General features: G+C 42.1%; 2 protein-coding genes across 3 annotated transcripts in view; one reads left to right on the forward strand and one right to left on the reverse strand.

Annotated features, from left to right (window-relative positions):
* The first annotated feature begins 2,635 nt into the window (after positions 1-2,635).
* LOC306826811 (cyclin-Y-like) lies at positions 2,636-24,029 on the forward strand. 2 transcript variants are annotated; one of them, XM_079348351.1, is made up of 12 exons: positions 2,636-3,254; positions 3,305-3,493; positions 17,001-17,075; positions 18,407-18,424; positions 18,703-18,737; positions 19,048-19,142; positions 19,256-19,291; positions 20,067-20,124; positions 20,673-20,792; positions 21,032-21,198; positions 22,001-22,163; positions 23,101-24,029. In XM_079348351.1, exons 2-12 carry the CDS (start codon positions 3,340-3,342, stop codon positions 23,215-23,217), a joined length of 1,038 nt encoding a protein of 345 aa, XP_079204477.1. In that variant the 5' UTR covers positions 2,636-3,254; positions 3,305-3,339; the 3' UTR covers positions 23,218-24,029. The 2 variants fall into 2 exon arrangements, with proteins under 2 accessions (XP_079204477.1, XP_079204478.1); XM_079348352.1 differs by lacking the exon at positions 18,407-18,424 and having other exon boundaries at positions 2,638-3,493.
* LOC306826823 (ATP-dependent 6-phosphofructokinase, platelet type-like) overlaps positions 7,243-24,327 on the reverse strand; it is a 371,729-nt gene continuing 354,644 nt past the window's right edge. Inside the window, exon 3 of the mRNA XM_079348368.1 lies at positions 7,243-7,252. The gene's annotated coding sequence lies outside the window, so the exon portion shown is untranslated. The remainder of the gene's footprint in view (positions 7,253-24,327) is intronic.

The following is a 24,327-nucleotide window of genomic DNA, read 5'->3' on the forward strand; positions in this document are numbered from 1 at the left end:
ATGGTGTTAAAAGCTGCAAGAACTCAAAGTGTGTCTTAGGGGTTTCTTTCATTTTCAACACTTTTTTTATGAGATCCATTTTTTTTTTTTCAAACGTCCATATGAACCTATCAAGATAACGTTTTAATGGTAATTAAACCTCATCACATCACACCTGGAGAAACAAACGTCTGAACCTTTATCGCCTTTATCTTTTCAACAAACACTGTTAAAAACTGAGACAGTTTGATTATTTGAACATGGGCAAGAGAACAGCCAGAAGGAACAAAGAGTCGCTCCATTTGAAAACATATGGGACAAACACACTCTTTGTGTATCTCTCTCTCTCTCTCTCTTTCTCTCTCTCTGTCTCTCTCTCTCTCTCTCTCTCACACACACACACACACACACACACACTCCCAAACGTACACATTTCTCTGAAGAAAAACCTTGAAACTGTTGTCCATGAACAGAAAGCGTTGCAGCTCTCCATCACAAAAGCTTCGATTTCTTTCTTTTTTCTTGTTGCTCTCAACATTTTGTATCAACAAACTTCTTTTCACATTTGAATTATGATGTTGTTTTAAAAATGCAATATTTTTAAAAACATTTACTCATAAAAGTCAAGCATCATTCAAGAATCAAAATGTTCAATCACATAAAAGTTCAGTTTTCCTGCTGCAGGCTCGACTTCCCCCTCTGAGAATCAACACAGTGTCATCTAATCTAATCTTATCGTTATGGATAGTTCAATTAGTTGTTGATCAAATCTGTTGTTGATTATTTTCAGGGCTGTTTTTTTCACTCATTGTTGAATTCACTCCTTTCACGATTGTTTCCATGCAAAACATCTGAATAATCCATCATGGGAGGCTCTTTAACATTTATTATTATTATTTATTTTTTTGCTAATCTTCACGGCCTTACGTCCAGGGTGGCTGAAGTGGAAATTTCCACCTCCAAAATAACCGCCCACATGCACCGTGATACCTTGACAACAGTAAATAGAGCTTCACTGTGGCGGTGAAGGAGGACCCCTGCTGGTCAACACACCTTACTGCACAGGCTCACACTGACTTTGCAAAAGGTTTTTAGTTTTGTTGACTCAAAATGACGTTTTGACGGTTCAGAAAAACAACCGTACGTGTATCTGTTTATGTGTTTATGAGGTTTATACAGAGTTTCATACCACGTACATCATCAATCAATCAATCAATCAATCAATCATCATATCATCTCCCGCTGTCACGGGTGAATCTGTAAAACTACAGCAGGACTTCCTTTGTCTCACACACTCCTCTTCAATGCAGCAAGATTTACATTTTTGGGCCCATGTGGAGACATCTGGCTTGTTTAAAGTCTAATTCCCTGCAAATAGGATAACCTGGCTTTGATTGGCTCAAAGTGAGGGTGGCAGTGAGGGAAATGCAAAACTCAAAATGCTGCGTGAACTATGGATGACATCACAATGATACACCCACTTGATGTATGGTCATATCGGCTTAGTCACTCAAAGTATTTTACATCTGCGAGGCAATAGTTTTCCATGAAGTTCAAATATTGCTCTGCAGAATGCAACGGCACATGAGGAAGAACATGTGAGTTCAAGGTTTCAACATGGACGCTGAAGACTGTTCTCAAAGAACAGAAATGCACACAAATCACAACATTTATCTCGTTTGAAACATCTTAAATCTCACAAGAATGCTGCTGAACTTGCATCTGAGTGTGAATCATCTCGAGTGTAATCACGTGCGCCCCTGTATAACTGTGAAAATGAACCATGTGCACGAGAACACTGGGTGCACATGTGTTTCAGGATGAGAAAACAAGTGTTAGCTGCAGATGAGCAGGAAAAAAACACTGGAGGGAAGTTTTGGAGAGAAAACAATAGATGTTGTTGCAGCTTCTGATTCTGTCCTGTGGTTGTCTTAATATTGACACCACAGTCACATCCCAGGTGTCTTCCTGTTCTCGCTTATTTACGTTTTACAAAAATGGCCTGTCTCATATCTCAAACGAGACAGCAGGATGTTAGTTGAGGATGACTTAGGAATGATCTCACCACCGCGCCAATGTATAAAATATGTTAATCATGCCGGTGCACAAAATATGCCTTCATATTTCAAGACAGATTTCTTATGAAGAGCCTAACATCAAATATGCATTGGCAATTCATGAGTCCTGAATCGTTTGAATCAAAAATAGATTCTGAGTCAAATCATGACCCCGAGAATCAACATCCCCAGTCAAATCAAAATTCCCAGTCCTAGTCTTCAATAACCCCATTTTGATGAGAGGATGGGGAGGAAAAGAGAGGAGGGGGTTATAAAGCTCTGACTTATCAGCGATAACACAAGAGCTCGCTGTATTTCATCAGAGTGAGACTGAGATTTGAAATGAAAAATAAAAACCTTTTGCAACTTAAAACTGAGTTTAAGGCTAATTGTAGGCCTACTTACCAAAATGGAACCAGCGGAGTCGCCCCCTACTGGCCATTAGAGGAAACACGTGTCAGACTCACTGATTCAATGTCTTTACATTTAAGACCCAAATTCTCCATCTGTCACTCAAATAATCCAAAGTGTGAATACATGGTTTATAATGTGATACCAGAGGATTTTATAAAAAAAAAAAAAAATGAAGACCTTTATTTTTCTGACAGATTCTTTAATCCTGACAATAAATAAACATGTAGCACCGTTTATATTGTAGTCTACATGACTGAGAATCGATGAAGAGTGTTTTTGGTCCATTTTATAAAAGATATGGGCAACATGCTGCCCTAACTTTCACCAATAAAACATAGATAGACACGTGCATGATTAATAGGGAAAGAAAAACACAAGAAAAACAGGTCATTACAGAGAGAGATGCTTTAGTGATGAAACGCTTTCTCTTGTGTAGCCCATCTTCCCTGATCTGTCGTTCGTAACCTCCCACTTGAACCGGAACCTTTTCTCGGGTTTGCAGCCCCTGTCGGTCTATCGCCCTGACAGCAGCCACAACACGGATCACACCGATCACACAGGCAGGCAGGCAGGCAGGCAGGCAGCACCGTGTGCGCCCCTCTCCCCTCCTCTCCTCTCCTCCTGCCCGGAGCAGGACGCGTCCTCATTTACTCTGCATCATGTAACATACATCCGGCACTGCGGCTGGATGTGACATATATTCTCTCTGTGTGACAGCCTCGTCTCCGTGGACAACTAACGATTGACAGGAGGACCCATGGGCGCTGCTGTTCGGATGCACCCTTTGCGCTGTGCTGCTCTGTGGTGACCGGCTCGCCTCGGGTTGGTTGTGAAGGATTATTGTTTTTGCACAGTGCCTGAAAGCTGCGGGGTCGAGAAGGAGTGAAGGATGGGGAGCACGACCTCTTGCTGCGTGTCTGCCAGCCCCAAGCTCCGCAGGAACGCGCACTCCAGGCTGGAGTCGTACCACCAGGAGTCGGATCTGAGCAGGGAGGAGACGGGGTGTAATCTGCAGCACATCAGCGACAGGGAGAACGTCCAAGGTAAAACACAAACACACAGCTTTCACAGGCCGATCAGTGTTTAGACAGAAGACTACTGAGTGTTCAAACCCAGTGACAAAGTTCAAGGAAAGTCATTACAGAAATGTTTACACTACTCAATTAAATCCAAGTGATACAGGCTGTGTGTTGTGTTATTAAATCACTATTTTAACAACAACACTGACACGTTTCTTGTTTCACTTCAACAGAGGAGTGAAAAGAGAAAACCACAGGAGCACTGAAGTGTAGTGTGATGTAAAAAACTCACAGTAGAACATCTCTTTAAACATCATTGATTGTAATATTAAAAACAGTTGAACAATGACATTGAACTGAAAGCACGAGTTGAAGCAGTTTTTTTTGGGGGGGGGGGGGGCAGTTACAAACACATTACAATCACATTTAATATTGCATTTTTATATATTTTTTTAGTTTTATTTCTGTTTTATGTTGGGATTTCCATTAGCCTCCATGTTGCATTTACCATGGCACTACATTTTTAAATCGTGATATGGAACAACGTAATACAACAAAAGCCAGTGATTCTCAAAGTGGGGTCCCAGGACCCCCAGGAGTCTGCAGAATAATTTACAAAAACTTGTAAATGTGTGCTGTAACGTTGAAAAAGCACATAAAAGTCCTATAAACTGGGACTTTTTGTACCAATTGCATAGTATTAATATAAGCTCATTAATGTTATAATATTGAGGGGAAAAATCTCTCACCTGAAAGGAGTCCATGGTCTAAAATGTTTGAGGACCCCCACCTTAAGCTAATGTGTCTTGTACTGCAGTGCTGCACACACACACACAGCTGCCTCCACATTACACTCAGGAAGTAAGAACTATAAGAAACAATCAACTTTCAACATGTTAACAGAGCCACATACACCACTGAAAGCCACATACATGTAATGCATATATGACTGATACCGCACACGGTTTGCAGGCAAATCAACATAAATAAGAAAGAAAGACAAAAAAAGATCAAATCTTATCAAACAACATGACCCAGTTGCACAACCTGTACAGCCTTAAGAAACCTTATGCAGGGTTCTGATGGAGGCTGGCACTAAGGGGGACTCTGTATTGTCTGCCAGAAGGTCAACGCTATGACCACGGACAACAGTGAAAGTATGAAAACTATGGAAGCCCTAAGTGGACATTTTAGTTGATTTCTTCAGATCAGAACTCATTTATTCTCTTTATAGACAACGCTGAAATTCTCTTAACACCCCTCGAGAACGGAGGAGATTAAAATGCATAGATAGATACTTTATTGATCCCAAGGGAAATTCAAGGTTGTTGTTTTTTTTTTTGATAGATAGATGGATGAGATGTGTGTCTGCTTAAGGCTTTCATTATAAAATGCAAAACTCTATGCCAGGGTCAGAAAAGATCACTCCCAGCAGGCTTAATAAAACCTCTCAATATCTGATCTTAAAGTACTGTTTTACTCTTGGAGGATCACCTTTGACCTCTTCAGTGGGCTTCATTAAACCCTCCCCACTCTTCACACTCGTCTGCCTGTAATATTGAGTGATCGGCAGAAATTCATCATAACGGCCATGAGTACAGGCAGGCACATGTCAGGAGTCATGTGTGCATGTTCACTCCCATGTGTCCTTCCAGAGAGAGAGAGAGAGAGAGAGAGAGAGAGAGAGAGAGGGATGGATGTGCAGACAACATCCTGTTCATGAGGGCAGACTCCTTTGTGCTGCTCTTTGTTTTCAGCCTGTGCATGAAAGAAACTGTAACTATGGAACCCAGCTCCCCCTCCACTGACACATGCTAATATGCATTACAATTGACCCATTCACACTGCAAAAGTGTCCACTAAATGGGCTGTCTATTTTGCAGCCAGCAGCCAAACCATCACAAATACATGGCTTTTTTCTCAGAAACTATAAGACCCCCTTTTTTTTTATTGAATTCCAGACCTCGTGCGGACTCTTTCACAGGCCGACATCATGACATTTAGATTTGCCTTATATGTCATCAGAAATATGTGAAGCTGATAAATATATGACCTACTGACATTTTCATTGCAGGGATGAAGCGCAAGTTCATGTGACTGAGCTGCAGCATCAGTTTGGTACATGAATAAATCTGCACTGTGACGAGATGAAATATTGTATTTATTAGCTGAAAATGAAAACAAAACTTCTTCTGATCTATTTATTCTGCTGATGTTTAAAGACATGTCACTGTTGTTGTTATTACTCTTCTTCCTATTTGACAGCATTACAGTCTGAGCAGTTCAGCGTGTGGTAAGATAGGCGGCTTCTGATCCTCTGGTTTGCTATTTTGAACAATTCAACCACAAGCTGTCGACTGAAATTAAGAGCCACCGTGTTGTCAAATTTGCGGCTAACCTCTGGACGCCTTCACTTTACCATTTTGGCCATCACAATCTTTTATTTCATTATGATGGCAGAAGTGGCCGTACTAGAACCAGAGGGTGGTACTGGATGTACAGTCATACGCCTGTAGCTGGGTCCAATTGAGGGGCTGGATCCACCAAGGCATATTGGACTTTTTAACGTTAACAACTGATTTGAACTCGGACCAAACAGAAGAAGGAGTCTGTCTCTGTCTCTCCTGAAAATAACAAGTGGACTCGTTGCTGTTGATGCACTTTAATGTAGGAAGTCTCTCAGTCTTTACAAGCTCCTCCCAAACCGAGTGTTTCCCTTTCATTGAAATCGCCCTGTTATTGATCAGTGATGTCACTGCCTCTTGTAAACTTGCAGAGTGGAAGCCACTTACATGCTCCGTTGGTGATTGCCATTAAACTGGAGTGCTCTGTATTACACTGGGTGTTTATATTCATACACTGGCTACATTATCCCTGGAGAAAAGCCAGACGGATTTTGTAAATTTGAGGCCGATTTGAGATGGGGAAAAATTTGACTGCTAGCCAATATGGCCGCTGATTCAGTGATATTTACATCTGGAATGAATAAAGAGCTTTTCTAATTTGACTTGGCGCTGATATATCGAAAATGAATGATCTCCAAAGGCTACATTGTTAGACGCATTATTATCTATGGATTTTAAAAAGATACCAGTGGATATTGGAAAACAAAGACAATGAGGTGTCATATCTGCCAAACAGCTTTATCAGCCGTACTTGAAGGAGGTGTTGTTCTCATCAAAGCACAGCAGAATGGAAAATATTTTGGATTATTTCCTGAATGGGGTCCACAAATTTCTGGAGTGTCGAACCCAACGCCTCCATAATAGAGATGATTCCATGACCGGAAGGCAGTTCAAAGGCAGATGAGTGACGGACGACCGGCGCTTCTTGTCGGGGATAGAGACGACTCACGCTGAGGCGCCGTCTGTCTCGGCAGTGCAGTGATTGAAACGGGAGCGTGTCTAATGTGTTTTCTCTATTATGAGTTCACAGGCAGTGCCGTGGAGATTAGCGGACTTCATTATGATCTGCACCATCCAAACCCCCCCCCCCCCCCCATCTTCTCCCCTTCCCAAAGACGAGCCCGGAGAGGCAGCTGTGAGCCTGTGTCAGAGCAGATAGGAGAAGTCACCAGGGACGAGTGATTGCCAAGTATTAACGGCTCAATTCAGAGCGTGACGTGCTGCTTTCCAAGACATCAGCTGTTTCCAAAATGAATTGGCTGGCTTGTATACGTATAAAAAAAAAAAAAAAAACAGAAATACTGAAGTTAGAGTGGAGCGGCACCATTAGATTGAGGAGAAGATGTGAGGTCAGGCCATGCACATAAACCTCCATTTCCTGCAGGTGTGCTCATGGTCCAGGATGTGGTACTGAGTTGAGGTGACAAACACAGACAGTCAGCGTCCCCTAAAGCATTACATGAATAACCTGTTTAAAGACAGGAAGCCGTTCATAGGTCTAAAAAGTTAGGCCAATGGGAAAAGGTGCTTAAAGGTATAGTTCAGTGTTTTGGAAGGAGGAGAGTCCGGTCAGCAGAAACTGGCTCCAGGACCTGCTGAAGCGAGGCCATACGACAAGGCCTGTTGGCTTCATGTAATTCAGCTCATTTTGAGGCGTGAGCAAGTCGACGTCGGGGTAAATGTGCACCATGATAAGTAAAAAAAAAATCTCAGCGTTTACACTTAAATCAGCGAGTCACTTTGCAGGCGGAGGAGTCACGTGCGTGGCGTTTCAGAGTAGTGTGAAAACAGTGCTGGACGGTCACACTGACCGGCATCTCCCGCGGCTAATTTCTAACAAGTACCTCATTGGCTGACATGAAGTGAGCTGTACCTTTAAAAGGATGCTGTTCAATAAGAGGGTGACGTCGGGTCAAATAACCTCCAGGATCCTTTTCTGAGTGTGTGCACGGGGTTTAGGATGTGGTGATGACTGATGTCCTGTTATCTGAGAAAACACATAACTGAAAAATAATATTGCTGCTCATCTCTGTTCATGTTATAACGTGTACATAAGATAGTAAGTTAGTGTCAAGGTGTTAAATAATGAAGCCTATGGGGAAGTGTTTAAAACCAACTCTCTCCCTGTAATTGTGCAACAAGGGAAGGCTGGTTGCAAAAAAAAAAAAAAGTTGGAAAATGGGCTCAATAAACATTTTTAGTTCGTCTTGGTTAGTTACATGATGCTCTTTTTTCTTCAGTAAAATAGCTGATAAAGCAGAGTATGCTGGAGGGCTTTGCTGCTATTCAGCATCCTGAAGCCTTCATCACACAAATCACAATTTGAGATCCAAATGTAAACTCAAAGTTTCAAACTCAAGGATGTGAATTCATGAGTCTTTAACACACCCGAGACAAAATAAACACAAGTTATTATAGTTGTTAAAGTTGTGGTGTCTCTATGTATGATGGGTTAAAGTGAATCATTGAAGGATAAATGTTGACACACAGAGTAAGCTGTTGTTTAGACGAGCATATGCAGAGATAGCAACACAGCTGTCTCTCCTCCCTGGAGGTGAAAGTTCATGGACAGTGAGAGACAGAAACAAAGCGGTCATATGATCTGCCTCTCTTTGACAAAGCTCGCTGTGTTTCTCTCTTAAGATGACTGTTAGCGTGAAGCATCGCGCGTCAGCTGATGCTCCAACATTTAGGCAGGGTTTGGACAAAATGGAAAGTAAAAAAAAAAAAAAAAAAGACTGAAAACCGGGTCTGTTTGGTGTCGCCTGATCTGGATTGGATGGAGGTTTGGCAAAAAGTCAAATTCTGAATGTCAGAAAACTCAAGCTGTGAAAAAAGAGCTGTTCTTTTAATAAAGAATCCCACATTACTTTGGTTCATATTTAGCAGTCTATAAATAAAATGGATTCATTGAACTTCTACCTGTGAGGGCTTCAAGTTGATGCTTCTGGCAGGATGAGAAAAAGACAGGCACATGTATCTTTAAATGCATCAGGTAACGCACATCACAACTTTAGAGGTTTGTAATCCTTTTTTTTTTTTTTTTTTTTAAATGTCTTGCACGCTGATTTTTAATTAAGGACACCATCAGTTTTTGTGAGACCCGTTATTGACCTAAAGACAACACGCATAACCGGGCTAAAAGGGCCCAAAGAAGATCCTGTTGGCCGAGGAAGTTTACAACACTAAAAAAGGCGCTCGACTTCCTGTCACAGGACATTTGTGCTCGCTCAAGGAGGTGAAGTCTCTGCGGATCCAGAACGTGGAGAAGGACAAAAAAGACGTTTGATGCTGCAGATCAGTACAGTTGTAACTAATGTCTTGTGTCCTGGCTGTCTGTATACTGCTACTGGATGCCTTGAATTTCCCTCGGGATCAATAAAGTATCTATCTATCTATCTATCTATCTATCTATCTAGGTACAGTCATGTGAGTGCTTTGGCCCGAGAGTCAACCTTTCCTTTTATTTAATAGAACAGTGCACGTTAGAGTAGAAAGTAAAGGAGCCAGAGTAGGGATCTGTATGATATTGGAAGTAGGAAATTCAGAATTCCCAGTCGGAAGTGTCAACTGGAACGCCTCCTGAAGTGTGTTGTTATCGCCTGGTATTAGCTAACAAAACAAAGGTACTCCTGGAGGTTTCCATGTTGCTTTTCGGACTTGCAACTAGAACACGGTCCACTCGGGTGTGACGTTATTCCCAGCTCTGGGATCCGAGTTAAATAGAACGCAGCATCAGACATTGTACTTCCCAGGAGAGAACCGTGGCACGCCAGGGCGATCTTCAGACATGAGAGAGACACTACTCTGAGAGTTGTGGTACTATGAGACCCACTTTAAAAACTACAATTTGAAGATGCATATTTTTTACTTTAAAACCAAACAAAGGAAGATATCAACCCTCCTTCCTCTTTCACACAGTGGGCTTTCACCGCCGTGTTTGCAAACCTGAAGTTTGCTCCCGGAGGGATTCAAGTTCTGCTGAAGTGGCACAATATCGCCGGTTCCTTCAAGCAACACATGAAGCCTCAGTGCTATTTTCCCAGCAGCAGCATGCATGTGCTTCTCTAGAAGGTGACGAGTGGCTCAGCTCGACGTGGTGATGATGGGAAGTAACTTTATTTCAGACGCCGAGCTGGAGAAGTCGCACTAAAATAAACCCAAAACTTTTTTGTAAAAAAATCAGAAAATAGATCTTTTTATTCGTTCTTTTTTCTTTCGTGGGTGATAAATTATTCCTTTCAGTCTGTGTGTATTCACAGGGGAGAGGCTCCTTGTTTGATTTATTGACTAGCAATGAGAAAGTAATTTACTCTCCAGCACACACAAACGCCTCCTCCTCCTCCTCCTCCCGCTAATTATCACTTCACAAAGGCACCTCGGCTTTGAGCTGTGGAGAAAGAAAAACACTTAAAAGACATTCTGATTTGCATTATTGAGGAGTCCAACAAAAAACCAATCGAAAATCAAATACTCATTCAGACTGACACGTGTGATGATGATTCACAATCCGACCTGACCTTTTCTGCACTCTAATATGTGAAATGATCCCTCGAACATCGTACTGGGACTCATAATGCTCTTTGGTCGTTCGTGTGATTTTGTATCTGATGCATTTCAAGTGCATTTACAGGCCTGTAACACAAAAGTCTAACATGTTAGGGCTTGAAGTGCTTTCATTTTGTTCATGTCCTGAATGAAACAGTCACTCAACACTGATGTATATTTTATATCAGCGGCCTACACAGACGCTTAAATCCATCTCCTGAGTTTAAGTTGATGTTTTTTAGATTTATTTTAGGGCTTTTTTGTGCCTTTATTGGAGAGGGGACAGTGGATAGAGTCGGATATCAGGGAGAGAGAGAGAGAGAGAGAGAGAGGAATGACGCCCTCGCAATCTCCTGAAAGTCCTGGTTTCAAATCGGGGAAATAATTGTGTGATTTGCAGAAAAAAGGAGGTTAATGACATCTGCAGACTCCTCCGCTGAATACTCCAACATATGTTGACCTCATGTTGTGAAACTTTGCCCTCGTTTAGTTTGGGCATCCATGCTTGGCAACACTTCAGTAGATTATTTGTTTACAATGGGGGTCAGCATAAAAGATCAACTTTAAGGTTTCTCTGCTAAATGATAACAACCAACTCTTATTGGAAGAGGAAGCTTCCCCCTGGGAAACCAAATATGTAAATCAGTTATCTTCTTCTTCTCCTGTATGTGTACATACAATAGAGACTATACCTTTTTAGTAGAGACTGGTGGTGTACACCAAAGACGACCTTGTGGCATTGTTGCACGTGCTCTGGTGAACAGCCGTGTTGTGGTAATAGTCGTATCGGTCGTGCGATTGTGGTTAATTTTCCCAGGGAACTCTCTGTCCCCTGACATGGGCCCATATGCATGAGTGTGCAGGTCAGTGTTGTTTGTTTAAGCTGGGTCGGTTACACACACCGGCCTTTGGACAGAGTGTGTGTTGAAACAGTATAAGGGGGGTTAGGGTAACAGCCTCCTGTTGTTGACGGCCGACGTGATAATGAAGATGGAGCACGTTTGAAACACTTGGACTTAATGATAAACATAATCGCTCAGTCTGCAGTTCGTCAGGATCATCTTGTACAGTCAAAATCACCCAACATTAGAAACACGTTATGATTCATTCATGTTCCAAGTGTCAGGTTTACTCTGATACGAACAGCCTTACGGTCACATCGTTTATCCCAGTGTAAGAAATGATGAACATGTTACAGGTCAGTCGAAGTGGTCAAAGTTTAATAAGCATGGCTGAACAGTGGACATGTTCAGTGACCTCATGGGAGCCAGTCAGTGCTCACTCTTCCATACAGCCTCCAACAATAACACTGGGATCATATCACATCAGTGCACATTGGAGATTTAACTCGCACTGTTTCTAACCAAAGAGCCGCCCTGGAAATTATCCCAGAGGGTGAAGATATTTTTTATCGATACAGGAAACAATGTTTTTTGATTGATTGAGCTTATTATTATTTTTATTAACTTTATTTGTAAAGGGACCATGTACAATATTAAACATAAATGTTGCCATTTGATGTATTGCACCAGAGTTAGCTAAGAGCTAGTTTACATCTGCAGTCCCTCGGTTACAATTAAAACATCACATAGTTATCCAAAATATAAACCAATCCAATTACTCCAAGCCTAAGTGAAAAGTGGGATGAATTGTTCATGTTGAGGGTTAAGACGTGATAGAGTACAGGGAAGCGAAAGAGTAGCAGACACAAAAACTTCACATTTATTGGCTAAAATGAAAATCCCTAAAATTAAGTGCAGAAGGTTTTTGATGAGCCGACCGGCCAAACCCACGTCTTTGTTGCTTCCATTTGTAAATGCAAAGTCTTTTCCTTTTTTTTTTGCCAGTTTATCCATATTTGTATCCACACTTGCATCAACACCATCCGTGATTACCACTTACTTCAGAGCTTTTGATGCTGTATGTCAATCTGCTGCACAGGAGTTGGGCTGTGATTGGATGACAGGTTGATGGATGAGTACAAGGGGGGGGGGTGGGGGGGGGCTACAGTCACGCCAATATATTGGACAAGGGCCGTCCCACTGAAAACAAACAGTTAAATTAAATCAGCTCCAAAGGCTGATGGGAGCCAGGCAGAGGGAGCTAATGTTAGCCAGGAGGCTAGCGCTAACACTACAGACTGAATGTGCATATGTTTAATTAAATTACATCTGTGGAAGGGCCCTTTTACTAGCCTTTTCAGGGGCCCAGTCATTTCTGCAGGCAGGCCCTACTTATTATAATTATCATGCAAGTGATGTGCGTATACTTGCAGTAATGCAACACGCAATGGTCCTAGTATGAGGCCTTGAAAATTAGCCATCCTTTTGTTGTGGAACCTGAGAAATGTGTAAAGACCTGGAGGTTTGAACATTTGAGCTATCAAGGAAAATATTGTAACTACTCTGAAAAAAAATTAAAAAAAGTGGAAGTTTTAACTTTATTATCAGAAAAGCTAACACAAACCTGAGAGACATCAGATGACCAGAGCTCAAAGAAATGGGGAACATAGAAAGGAGTGAAGTCTCCTCATAACAAAGCAGATTGTGGTAACAGATAGCAGCACTGTGTTGCTGACACGGCCGCATTAAAGGATGCACTGCATTTCACTCTGAGACACTGACACAGCAAGATGCTTGAAAGAAGCGGACGCAGACGGCACACTTGACCATTAGCAACATTGCTGTGCTGCTTTGTGTTTTTATTTCGACTAAAACATTAAAGCAGAGATCGCAGGGTCATATTAACAGAAAATCAACAGGGAGGATTTTTTTCACATAATAATCAAATCAAATGTAAAAAAAACACACTAGTGAACACAAGTGAAACTGTGGTTTCATCTACTGAGAGCAGGGTCCGTCTGTTGTTGATTCATTATGTAAAAGCAGTAAGACAGACAGGTTGCTTTGCCAGCTAATAGGTTAGCCGAGCTTCTACTGTTTCACTGTGCAGGTGCCGACTGCAAGTCTTCTTTAAAGTTAACTTGAGGTGGTGAATATCACGTATCAACACTGGACACCAGCTGCTGTGCACTCTGGGATTTCCGGGAGGTAGACCCATTTGGACAGAACCTGTCAGATTTATTCAGAAATGTTAAATACATTTAGTTAATCAAAAATGTTTTGTGCGACTCATCTTTTCAACCACTTTAAATAAGTCTACAAGCTACACAAAAAAACATGTTTGTCCTAAATCCACTCTGATCCTGTATTTGATCGTCTCTATAAACCCCTCTATTTCAGCCCTGCTCAGAACAGGCTGTTTCTGTGTCTGTAGCTTTAAATATGTAAATGAGCTGTGTCTGACCGCGCCCCCTTTCTGGAAGGGCTCGGATGTACTCGGTGCTTTCTGGCTCCATGTCCTATTGTTTACGGTGAGAAGGCAGACTCAGAGGGCAGAACAAACACCTAGCTGTGGGAGTGTCACCCACCTGGGGGAGGGGCTACTGCCCTTTGTGATGTCATGAAGGGAACATCTCCAAACAGGCCTGTTTAAGCACACATTTTCTGAAAAGTGGAGCAGGCAGAAGACGGAGAGGATGGACTTTTCTCATCATTGGATGGTATATAGACAGACTAGAGACACATGTTAGAGTTAGAGGAACATGAAGTGTATTATACTTCATATGTCACCTTTGTAGCAATGTGTGAATCTGGTTTAGCACTGACAAGTGCTGTCCAAACATCGGTCGCAGATTCCAAATATATTTTGTAAAATTTTGAATTAAGCTGTTATTATATAAATGCACTGCATTCCTGAATTAAGCTGAACTTCAATTCACAGAATGTAAAGCGATAATATTTTAAGCAGCTGTTAATTCTAAATCTGTCATGCTTTATATTCTTGGTCCCACAGCACTGATGTGATCTCACGATGAACACCAGCTTAGCATCTGTTAAAGCTCTGATATGCAAACGTGTTGAAATTGGCCGGATACAGCGGCACCCCTGATTACTGTTGCGTAAGGTGCTAAACCGACACAAGGCTAATCCAAGCTCAGTCCTCTCGGCCTGCTCGCCTTGCAGAGGCCGTCAACCCGAAATAATCAGATCTGTTTCTGAAAATGTCAAAGGGAGAAACGGTGTCAAAGTATTTTTTGCCAATCAACAAGCAGAGTCTAAAGCTGCCAGCGGAAGTGGCATTTGGGTTAAAATTAGTTTAGCGAGTAAACAAAAAGTTTGTACGCCAAAGTCTGTGAGAAGGCTCATGTAATTAGGTTGAGCAGTGAAGTAGAACACAAAGATGTTTGAGCTGGGCCTGCTTTAACAAGCTCCATTTTCTCAGCTTGAAGACAATAAGCAGTGTACACAAGCACTGTGCATGTAAACGACAGAAAAGGAAACATAAGGCAAGACAGTACTGCACAAGAAGTTTAACTGGTTACATATCAACCAGGCCATATCAGGACTAAAAGTGTGTTGTGTGTGTGTGAGGTCTAAAGGTCAGCAAACACGTTGTTTGAAGTTTCTTATTAATTGGGCTTTTGCCATTATTTAGACAGGACAGGGCACATAGTGGGAAAGCATTGGGGGGGATAATATGCAGAAAGGTGCGACAGGTCGGACTTCATCTAGGGGCCACCCGCTTTAAGGACAGTCTCTTTACATAGCGCGTGACTGAACCACTAGGCTGTCAGCATCCTGGATGCATGTCGCTGAAGTCCAGATGGGAGCAATGGGAAAAATCAGCTGTATAGAGCCAGCCAATGGAAGGAGCCTGATCCAACCTTCATATCAGGGTTCTGAGTTGCTAACTAGACTCTTCTCCTTTGTCGCCCCCCGGTGGTGGAACAAAATGCCGAACCCCATCTGAACTCTCAAGAACAGCTGTTGATTTTGTGCTTTGCTTCTGGCCACTTCTTCTTGTCAGCACCCGTGTGTCCGATCAGACTTAAAGCTGCACTTATGACGTTGTTTCCTCCTCTTGAAGCCCTTACTCGTGTTGTACTTACTCTCTGGAAACATTGTAAGCTCACTCCTGTTGGGTAATTATATTTTCTTCCACCAAAGCTAGAAGAGGATTAGTGCCAGAAACAAGACAATAACAGTCCAAAAAGCCGAGATCTTATCGAGGCTATGTCTTCTGTCATGCTGTAGGAGTCAGAATGTTATTCTATTCAGACTGCATGCCAGGCATTTTTAAATGATGATTTCACCAATTCCCAACACTTTGAAAATCCTCTCACAAATACCCTCACTTTTCAATATGCCATGTCTATGTTTTAAGTGCAAAATACTGACGATGGTCTCCTTTGATTATAAAAGACTTCTGCTGCTTTTTCAGCAAGATAACAGCTGAAATTGTCTTTCAGCAACTATCACATTGCATATTTAAACACCGCAGCATTTTGGCTGTAAACTAGCTCATGAGGAGACAACATGAGAGAGGAGACTCTTACCACTAACACTTGACACTAACCACTCTGTCTTTTCACAGTCGCTGCTCAAATCCACAAGGAATCAAGAAATGTGTGCATGTAGCCCATGATTAGGGCGTTTCAAGGGATTCAAAGGTTTTATTAGATGCAGCAAACACATGCATCAGTGGTTCATGCCCTCCGGCTATGGTACAGGCCAGATTAGCTTTGGATAGGAACATGAATCATCCCATGATGTGGAACAATAAACACACATGCGGCCCTGTCTCTTCAGATAAAGGAATAAAAAAAAAAAAAACACATTAATTTTGAATTTATTTAATAAAACGAGTCACAATATCTGTGTTTTATTTTGTTGTTTGTAAAGAGACAATCAAACAGTCTCAGGCACAGCGAGGAGATATATGTTGCTTTACATATAACATTGTGTTTTTTAATTGTCCTTAATGTTATTACTTGCTAATATGCTAATGCTAACGTTTGACAGCTACCCTTTGCGTCTCTGTAAGATTGTAACCAGGAACTGCAGCTAACGGTGACGGATGAAGCTAGAGGAAAAGAGAAAGTAAACAAGCAAGCAGCAGAGTGTACATCCATGTAGATATTATCATGTTGTCCTTTGTGATGTTTAATCTATAGGCTGTCTTGGTATCATGTCATGGTTGTCTCATGTTTAGCAGCTTAACTGGACACAGAAGCTCTAACCTGAGTCGTCTCAAGATTTGAAAACAAAACGATAATTAAATCCATCTTGTGCAAAAAAAAGTTGTCTCCTTAGCATAATAAATTACCCTCCTCAATGTAGCCACCTGGTCACGGCCTATAGACATCATGATAGCCTAACCGGCTATCAAACACCTAGCTAGCTACGGGCTGAAGACGCTTGTAGAGCGTTGCTGTGCCTTGTCAGTCGACGTGGTTGTGTAGCTTCTGACATCTTTGCCTGCTTCTGCTGCTAAACAAATGCAGGTTGCTTGAGGGGATGAGCGCGGCCCGATTTGGGTCTTACGACAAAGCAGTTGCACTCTGACTCCTTTGGTGGGCGCCAAAGTGCACCAAACCAAGTTCCGACATATTGTTGCTTTCAAACAGAAAACGACTGGTGTTTCTATACTTGCTCTTAGTGAGGATCAAAGATGATCGTCTCCCATAACGTTGCTTTTTCAGACGGTGAAATTCTTTTTTTTTTTTTTGTTCACAGACTTGAATATGGAATATAATCCATCAGACCATCCGCGGGCCAGCACCATCTTCCTCAGCAAATCCCAGAACGACGGTGAGTAACCCTACACACCCTTGGATTTGTCGGTTAAACCGCAAACTAACGAGACGTTGCATCCACTACTGATTCAACCTGACCTAAAAAAAAAGTTCAACCAGAAGCTTTATGAAACATTTTAAAGAGAGGTTAGACTGCAGAACGGTTTGGAGGCTGATGTAGAGCTGGTTAAACACTGAAGCTCCTCCTGAGAAATAAAATCCTTTACTGATTAGCCTAAATTCAAATGGAAATCTTCTGCCCCCTGCTGGACATTAGAAAGAATGCAGGCTTAAGGCACCTCCTTATTGGCTACACTTTTAAAACCGTAATCCTTTTCATATTCCCATACTCTGAGACTTTCTATGTCCAGATGCTGCATGTAGGAGTTGCTTTTTTGTTTCTAGCTGATGCTAATTTATGCGTTTTGCCCAGAGGCAACAGATGAAGCTTATTATTTTTCTTAAAGGCTGCAAGAACCAACAGCAAGCTCATGCGCAAGTAGATCGAAACTGCACATAATGAAGGCTTTCTCTTAAACTAGATGTAATCCCAGATATGAGATGAGATTCTGTTTTGCATAATAAACCAAGTGCTGCATGCTCTTATGGACTACTTCTCTTCTTTGTGTCCATGTGGTAAATATTTGTCCTGTTTCAAACAAAGAAATTAGAGAAATGGAAAAAACCCTGTTTGTGTTTTCACCTCCTTTTACTTTTGAAGTTTTAAATGGCAAAGCTGACGTTATTGTCCTGTTGTTTCATTTTTCATCGAAGAGAACAAACCTGCAGCAAATCATTCCAACCATCGATCAGTGTCTGTCTTTGAGCTGCTGAGCTTTATTAAGGTTTAATCGTCTGAAAGATTCAAACAGACACATCCAAAGACATGAAGTCCTATCATGAGGTTACATCTTTCACAACATTGTGTTCACTCACCAGATTTATACGACCACTTTCACTCCTGACTTAATTTTTTTGCAGCTCTTTTTCAGAGGCTTCTTTCTCACAGCACATCCGTTTTTTTAATTTTTCTTTATTTCTGTCTGGACCGAAAGACAATTTCAACACAAATCTTAAAAAAAAGTGGATCTGGAGAAAAGTGACCAACTCTGCTTTAATTGAATAAAACAGGAGAGCAAACAAAAAAAATAAACCCACACTTGAGCATGTAATATTAGAGTGGTGTTGACACTGATTATGATCACTGAACCTTTTAATAGCTGAATATGTTATTTATATAAAATCATACATTTGAAACAAGTATTCTGCTGTCTTCACTTCATGAATCAGTGACCGTGCTGCAAATACAATAAAGCTTTGGTTGGCCATTTTTTTTTTTCTCTCCAGAGTTCCCCGTCAGGAATGGTGAGTAGTTCTGGGACTTTGACTCTGTCTCCCTCTAGTGGTGTCATGGCACCTTGACTTCCCTACTGTTCGAGCACCAACCTTTTTTATTGCTTTCTAATATTTCACTGTGACCTCTGAGCCCTCACAAGCAGCTTTTGTTCTGTGTTGACGTGTACACTCCTCAGTGTGTGTGTGTGTGTGTGTGTGTGTGTGATAACAGCATGTGCTACTCGTTTGATAATTGCTGGGTTTTCGTGAAACGAGATTCATTGACATGTTCATCTTTCTTCTTTTAGTTCGAGATAAACGGAAAAGCCTTTTCATCAATAACGTAAGTGTGCATTTGTGTCTGACTGCCACCATTTTCCCAAAATCTTTGCATGTATTTTAAGATGTGACATCTACCTGTAAGTCACTGATCCCAGTCCGAACCAGTAAGCGTTTATGTAGTCTGTTACAGATAACACAAAGGGGACTGAAGATGTAAATTGTAGGTCAATCATTCCTCCCCCTGAGCACCACACCCTGGCATGCATTATGTGGGTCAGACAAAAACATGTACACTCCAATAACATCATTTTATGTGTGTGTGTGTGTGTGTGTGTGTGTGTGTGTGTGTGTGTGTGTGTGTGTGTGTGCAGCATGGCACGTCAAGGAGGAAATACAGCTCCTGCTCCACCATCTTCCTTGACGACAACACGGTCAGCCAGCCCAACCTCAAATACACCATCAAATGGTAAAAACCTCGTGAAAATCACCTTTAAAATCTGTGAATGATTCATGATCTACGTAGATTTGATGTTTAAAAAAAACGTTGAACACATTTGCTCTTGTTTTTCTTCCTCCCAGTGTCACGTTGGCGATCTACTACCATATAAAGAACAGGTGAGGAGTCTCTGTGGCGTGTTATTCCAGAGTGCAAACGTCAGAGTTATTGAACCAATCAGGGTTCTGCAAACTTAACTGGTGGGAAATGAACATGATCATTTGTTAAAGCACGAAACGATCGATGCTCCTCGTGTATAGAGGAGGCTTTTGTCGTCCATTGTTGGCAGTCAAGGTTCAAATCCAAACCTGTGGCATCTTTCCCGCATGTCATACCAAACTCTCTCTCTCTCTCGCTCTCTCTCTCCCAGATTTCTGACTTTCTGACAGAAGAAAACCTCATAAAACAACAATCTTAAAAAAAAAAATGGGACGTCTTGGGCTGTTTCCAAGACCATGAAATCAAGGACAAACCCCCCCCCCCCCCCCCCCCAAAAAAAAACGCATTTAAGACATGGGAAATAAAACATGAGCGACCAGAGATCTCGTATTAAAAAAACACAACGTTTCAAGACTGCAAATCATCTCATGTGCAAGATCTGAACTTGTGACCGGTGTTAAATAAATACACGTTTTATAAATCTGGCAAATCTGGAATTAATCGATTTAATAGTAAAGAACAAATTCTGTTTTTAAAAGAGTTTTCTAGAAAACAAAAACGGTAACAGCAGCAAGAAAAGCAGACAAATCAGCTGTAATCATTTTTGGTTTATAAGCAAGAATTCCAGCGGGAAAAAGAAACGGCATCACATTGAGTCTGATGATGTCTAAACGACGTTAAAGATTTTACTGATGTCATTAAATTCACCGTGTTTTTTTTTTTTTTCCTCATCAGGGACACAGACGGAGGGATGCTGTTAGATATCTTTGACGAGAAGCTTCATCCTCTTTCAGTAAGAATCCATCAGTCTGTCTCTGCTTTTCTGCAATCGTTTGTTTTGGTCTGTTCATCACATTTGTTACACTTTTACTCTGATGGCTTTTTTTTTTAGTACAGGCTGAGAATAAAGCGTTTAATTCTTCACACTTATATCCTTGCCTTCATTCTACCTTCTTTAATTTACTCTTTCCTTTCCACTCAAACGTGTCCCTCCCTTCTTTCTGTCCCTTTGGGGCTGCCGTAGCTCCCTCTGTGGGGACTTTGGTTGGGAGGCGGATTGCTGATTCTAGTCCCAGTGCAGAGCAAGTGTGGAAATCTGGTCTGGTGGCTTGAGAGATTCCTGAGCACTGCCCAAACGCCCTTGAGCAAGGCACCAAACCCCCCACACAAGCTCAGGCGCATTTACCGTGTGCAGCCCCCCTTACTATGACATCATAGGAGCCTGTTTATTGCAGCGTGTGTGTGTGTGTAGCATGTTGAACACCACAGTGTGTGGCAGGACTTTCCTCTCGTTGGATTAATAATCTGCTCCTTCCCATCTTTCCTTCATCCTTCTTCCAGAAATCCGAGGTGCCGACGGACTACGACCAACACGACCCAGAGCAGAAGCAGATCTACAGATTCGTCAGAACTTTGTTCAGCGCCGCCCAGCTCACTTCTGAGTGTGCCATCGTCACACTGGTGCGAGTTTTTAACCACGCTTTAAAGGAAGAGAGAATACTGATAATTAGACGTGTAATTTAGTGACTTTTATTTGGAAGATAAATGAACATTAAAAAAAGGGACGCCGGATTAAATCTGAGGGAATATTCTCATTTCATGGGGGCGTTAAGACCAGACGTTTAACGTTTCCAGATATGCTCATCATTTGTGATGAGTGATGGCGGTCTCACTGGGAGTTCCTTATTGGTGTCGTGCAGGTTTACCTGGAGAGGCTGCTGACCTACGCAGAGATCGACATCTGTCCGGGGAACTGGAAACGGATCGTCCTCGGAGCGATCCTGCTGGCCTCAAAGGTCTGGGACGATCAGGCCGTCTGGAACGTTGATTACTGCCAGATCCTCAAGGACATCACCGTGGAGGACATGTGAGTCCATTTAAAGACGTGGTCGTCTGCTTGAAGGACTTTGGTTCAGTAGATTCTTATTCAAGGTCAAGGTACACTTCATGATGCAGTGAATTAGACGCACACACACAGAATATTAATATACACACCATGAATACTGAAATACAAGGAAGGAAATCTGTGCCATCAGATTTTGAATTGGAATTTTTAACGCTGAATTATTTATTTTTTCCTCGAAATTTTTTGCCTATGATTTTATTTTATTTTTTGTAACAAAATAAAAAAAATCGATGCTAAAGAATTCAGTGCTAAAAATTTGAATTCAAAAATCTGATGGCACAGATTTACTTCCATACTGAAATTCTTACATTTCCCCCCAGGAATCAAAATATGAATGACAGGGGCAAGCTACAAAACACTGCACTTGTAAAAAAAAAAAAAAAAAAGTCAAATAAGTGGGTTTGAGTTTCTTAAAGTTGGCAGAAGAAGCACTGATCGAAATGATCGATAAACATAAAGTGGAGACAAAACACAAGCAGAAAGATCTCTCCTTAAACACAAACACTCAGTAGCTCCTGGTGAGCAAGAAAACCATTTCTTTGTTTTTTTTTTTAAAGGAGCGTTTGCAGCACTCACTGAAATCATTTTCCTACAAACATACTGTAGGATACATGATAAAGAGAGTCACATCAGGACTGGGTTTGAGAGCAGCTCAGGAGAGTCAACGTGCTGGAGGAGGAGGAGGAGGAGGAGGAGAGAGAGAGGCGGGGTAAGAAAAACGTTGATTTCACGACTGAACAAGCAGCTCTCTCCTCTCCTGCAGGAACGAGTTGGAGCGGCAGTTTCTGGAGCTGCTGCAGTTCAACATCAACGTGCCGTCCAGCGTCTACGCCAAGTATTACTTTGATCTGCGATCGCTCTCAGAGTCCAACAACCTCAGCTTCCCCCTGGAGCCGCTCAGCAGGGAAAAGGCCCAGAAACTGGAGGTGCTGCAGCCAACCATCCACACAGTCCCTCCTTTGTTTTTATGCTTCTGTTTGTCATACTTCCTCTTGTTGAGTCTTTGTAGGCAGGGAGGCAGATTTATGAACTTAGCATCCATTTGGTAGAATCATAAAAGTTGTGCAAGTCTTTCCACTTAAGGAGTGTTCTTTGGCCTTTTTTCAGTGGGTGTTACAACATGCAGAAGGTTATAATCAAACCCTGCCCGCTGCATCTTTTTCAATGGATTATCTTGGTTGATCTGGCGGCCGAGCTGTTTCACACTTTTCGGGATGAGCTGCCTCACTCAAACTCTTCACTCACGCTCGTGCCAAGCCTCGAGTATTTTCTCTGCAGAAAGTCCGAGTGAGCCGATGTGAAAACGCTGCAGGAGAAAGTTAACCTGGAGCAAAGAGGGGAGGGGGAGGTGATGTTTATTTCCTGCAATCGGTGCACGATTACAGACCTCATGCACACAAATCTCTTTGCATGTGATTAAACTGCTGCATTATATGTTCTGTTCACCAGTAAGTTGTTTGCTCTTTGGTTCCTGCCTCTGGAGACCCTGCACCCCCCCCCCCCCCCCCACCCACCCCCGTCCTCCTGCCCGAGCGGGAGAGTCTCCTGCAGCGTGCTGCGTGTGTGAGCAGCCGGGTCAGGAGGATTTCAGGGGGCAGCACGCCAGGAAATTCTCTTAAAAAATTCAGGGGTGCAGACTGTCTGTGCAAACATCTTCTGTGGTCGTGCTTCTGATCAGTCGGTCCTCGTAGATTCATTTTAAATATGCTCTTTCTCTATAAGAATTCTACAAATGCGTGCTCTACTTATCTCAGCCAGGTTTCGAAATTATGCAAATGTCTATTTTTGCAAGTGAGAGTGCATGTTTTTTTTTTTTTATGATCGTGCCTCTGCAATAAAACCCTTTCCATGTCCTCTCCTCAGGCTATTTCCAGGCTGTGTGATGACAAGTACAAGGACGTCCGGAAAGCTGCGAAGAAGCGCTCAGCCAGCACAGACAATCTTTGTGGGATCAGATGGGTTCCTGCCATCCTCTCCTAACCAGGCGACACAAACCGAACACTGGCATGACACGCTCGACTGGACGTGAGAACGCCTGCACACACACACACACACACACATGCGATTTGACCTGCATGGTTAAAAAAAAACGTTGGAATGGAGAAAACAAAAACACGGAGCAGCGACTGAAAACTGGAACTGAAGTCGACGTCTTCGGAGAGGGGATTTTTTTTTTTTTTTGCCTTCACAGTGCCTCAACTCTTCTATACACACAAAAAAAAAGAAAGAAAGAAGTTCCAGGTTGTTTTATCGTCCTCGGGGGAGAATCGAGCTATGCACCAATGAGCACAGTCCTGGAAAAGACAGCCTTGAAAACGTTCTCGGACATGGTTTTGTGACGGTGTCTAAATGTATCAACACTGATCAAGTTTTCAGCTTGGCCTTTCAACCCCACACTGAAGCAGATTATTTATTTTACAGCCTGGACTCTTAGTACTTTGCAGACTTTTAAAGAAACGGTAGCGTAGCACTGGAATTTCTACCTGGTATTTATTTCCTTTTACAGCTCTTAGGATGATAAAAAAAGTATTAACACGTCGATGACCCTTTTTGGAAGTCTTTTATATTCAAGGTCTACAGTATTTCAAGTGTAGCTGTCGATACTCAGGTGGACCGTTTCCTCTTTTGATTTATTGTGACGCTCGGCACTCGGACGTTAACGACACTTCACCTACATTTTCTAGATGCCAGAATCTGGGACAATAATTAAAAAATTGTGAACACACCCCGCAATCCTTTTTCTTGTATATATTTAAGGGAAGATCGAGTCAATAAAGAAGCATCAAATAGTTTGTTTTTTTCCTCTCTGCTGACATCTAGTGGATATTTTGAAAATTGCAACACATGTGTGAAGCCGTTGCCTTAAATTCCTTTTTTTTTTACTGAAATTGAGACATGTACCTCCACTTCCTGATGCTGTGTGTGTCTGGCACTCGTATCACCAACAGTACATTTAAAAAAAAAATCTGGGGGGCGAGGATTGCCCCGGTTGCACCCTTCCCAGCAGGTGGTCTAAACCCACGCAGGCCGACCCACGCATTTCCCCCTCCTCCTTCCTGATTTCCTACACTACCCATCACCCCTCTGAAT

Source organism: Symphodus melops, assembly GCF_947650265.1.
Source record: "Symphodus melops genome assembly, chromosome: 7".
Taxonomy (NCBI): Eukaryota; Metazoa; Chordata; class Actinopteri; order Labriformes; family Labridae; genus Symphodus; species Symphodus melops.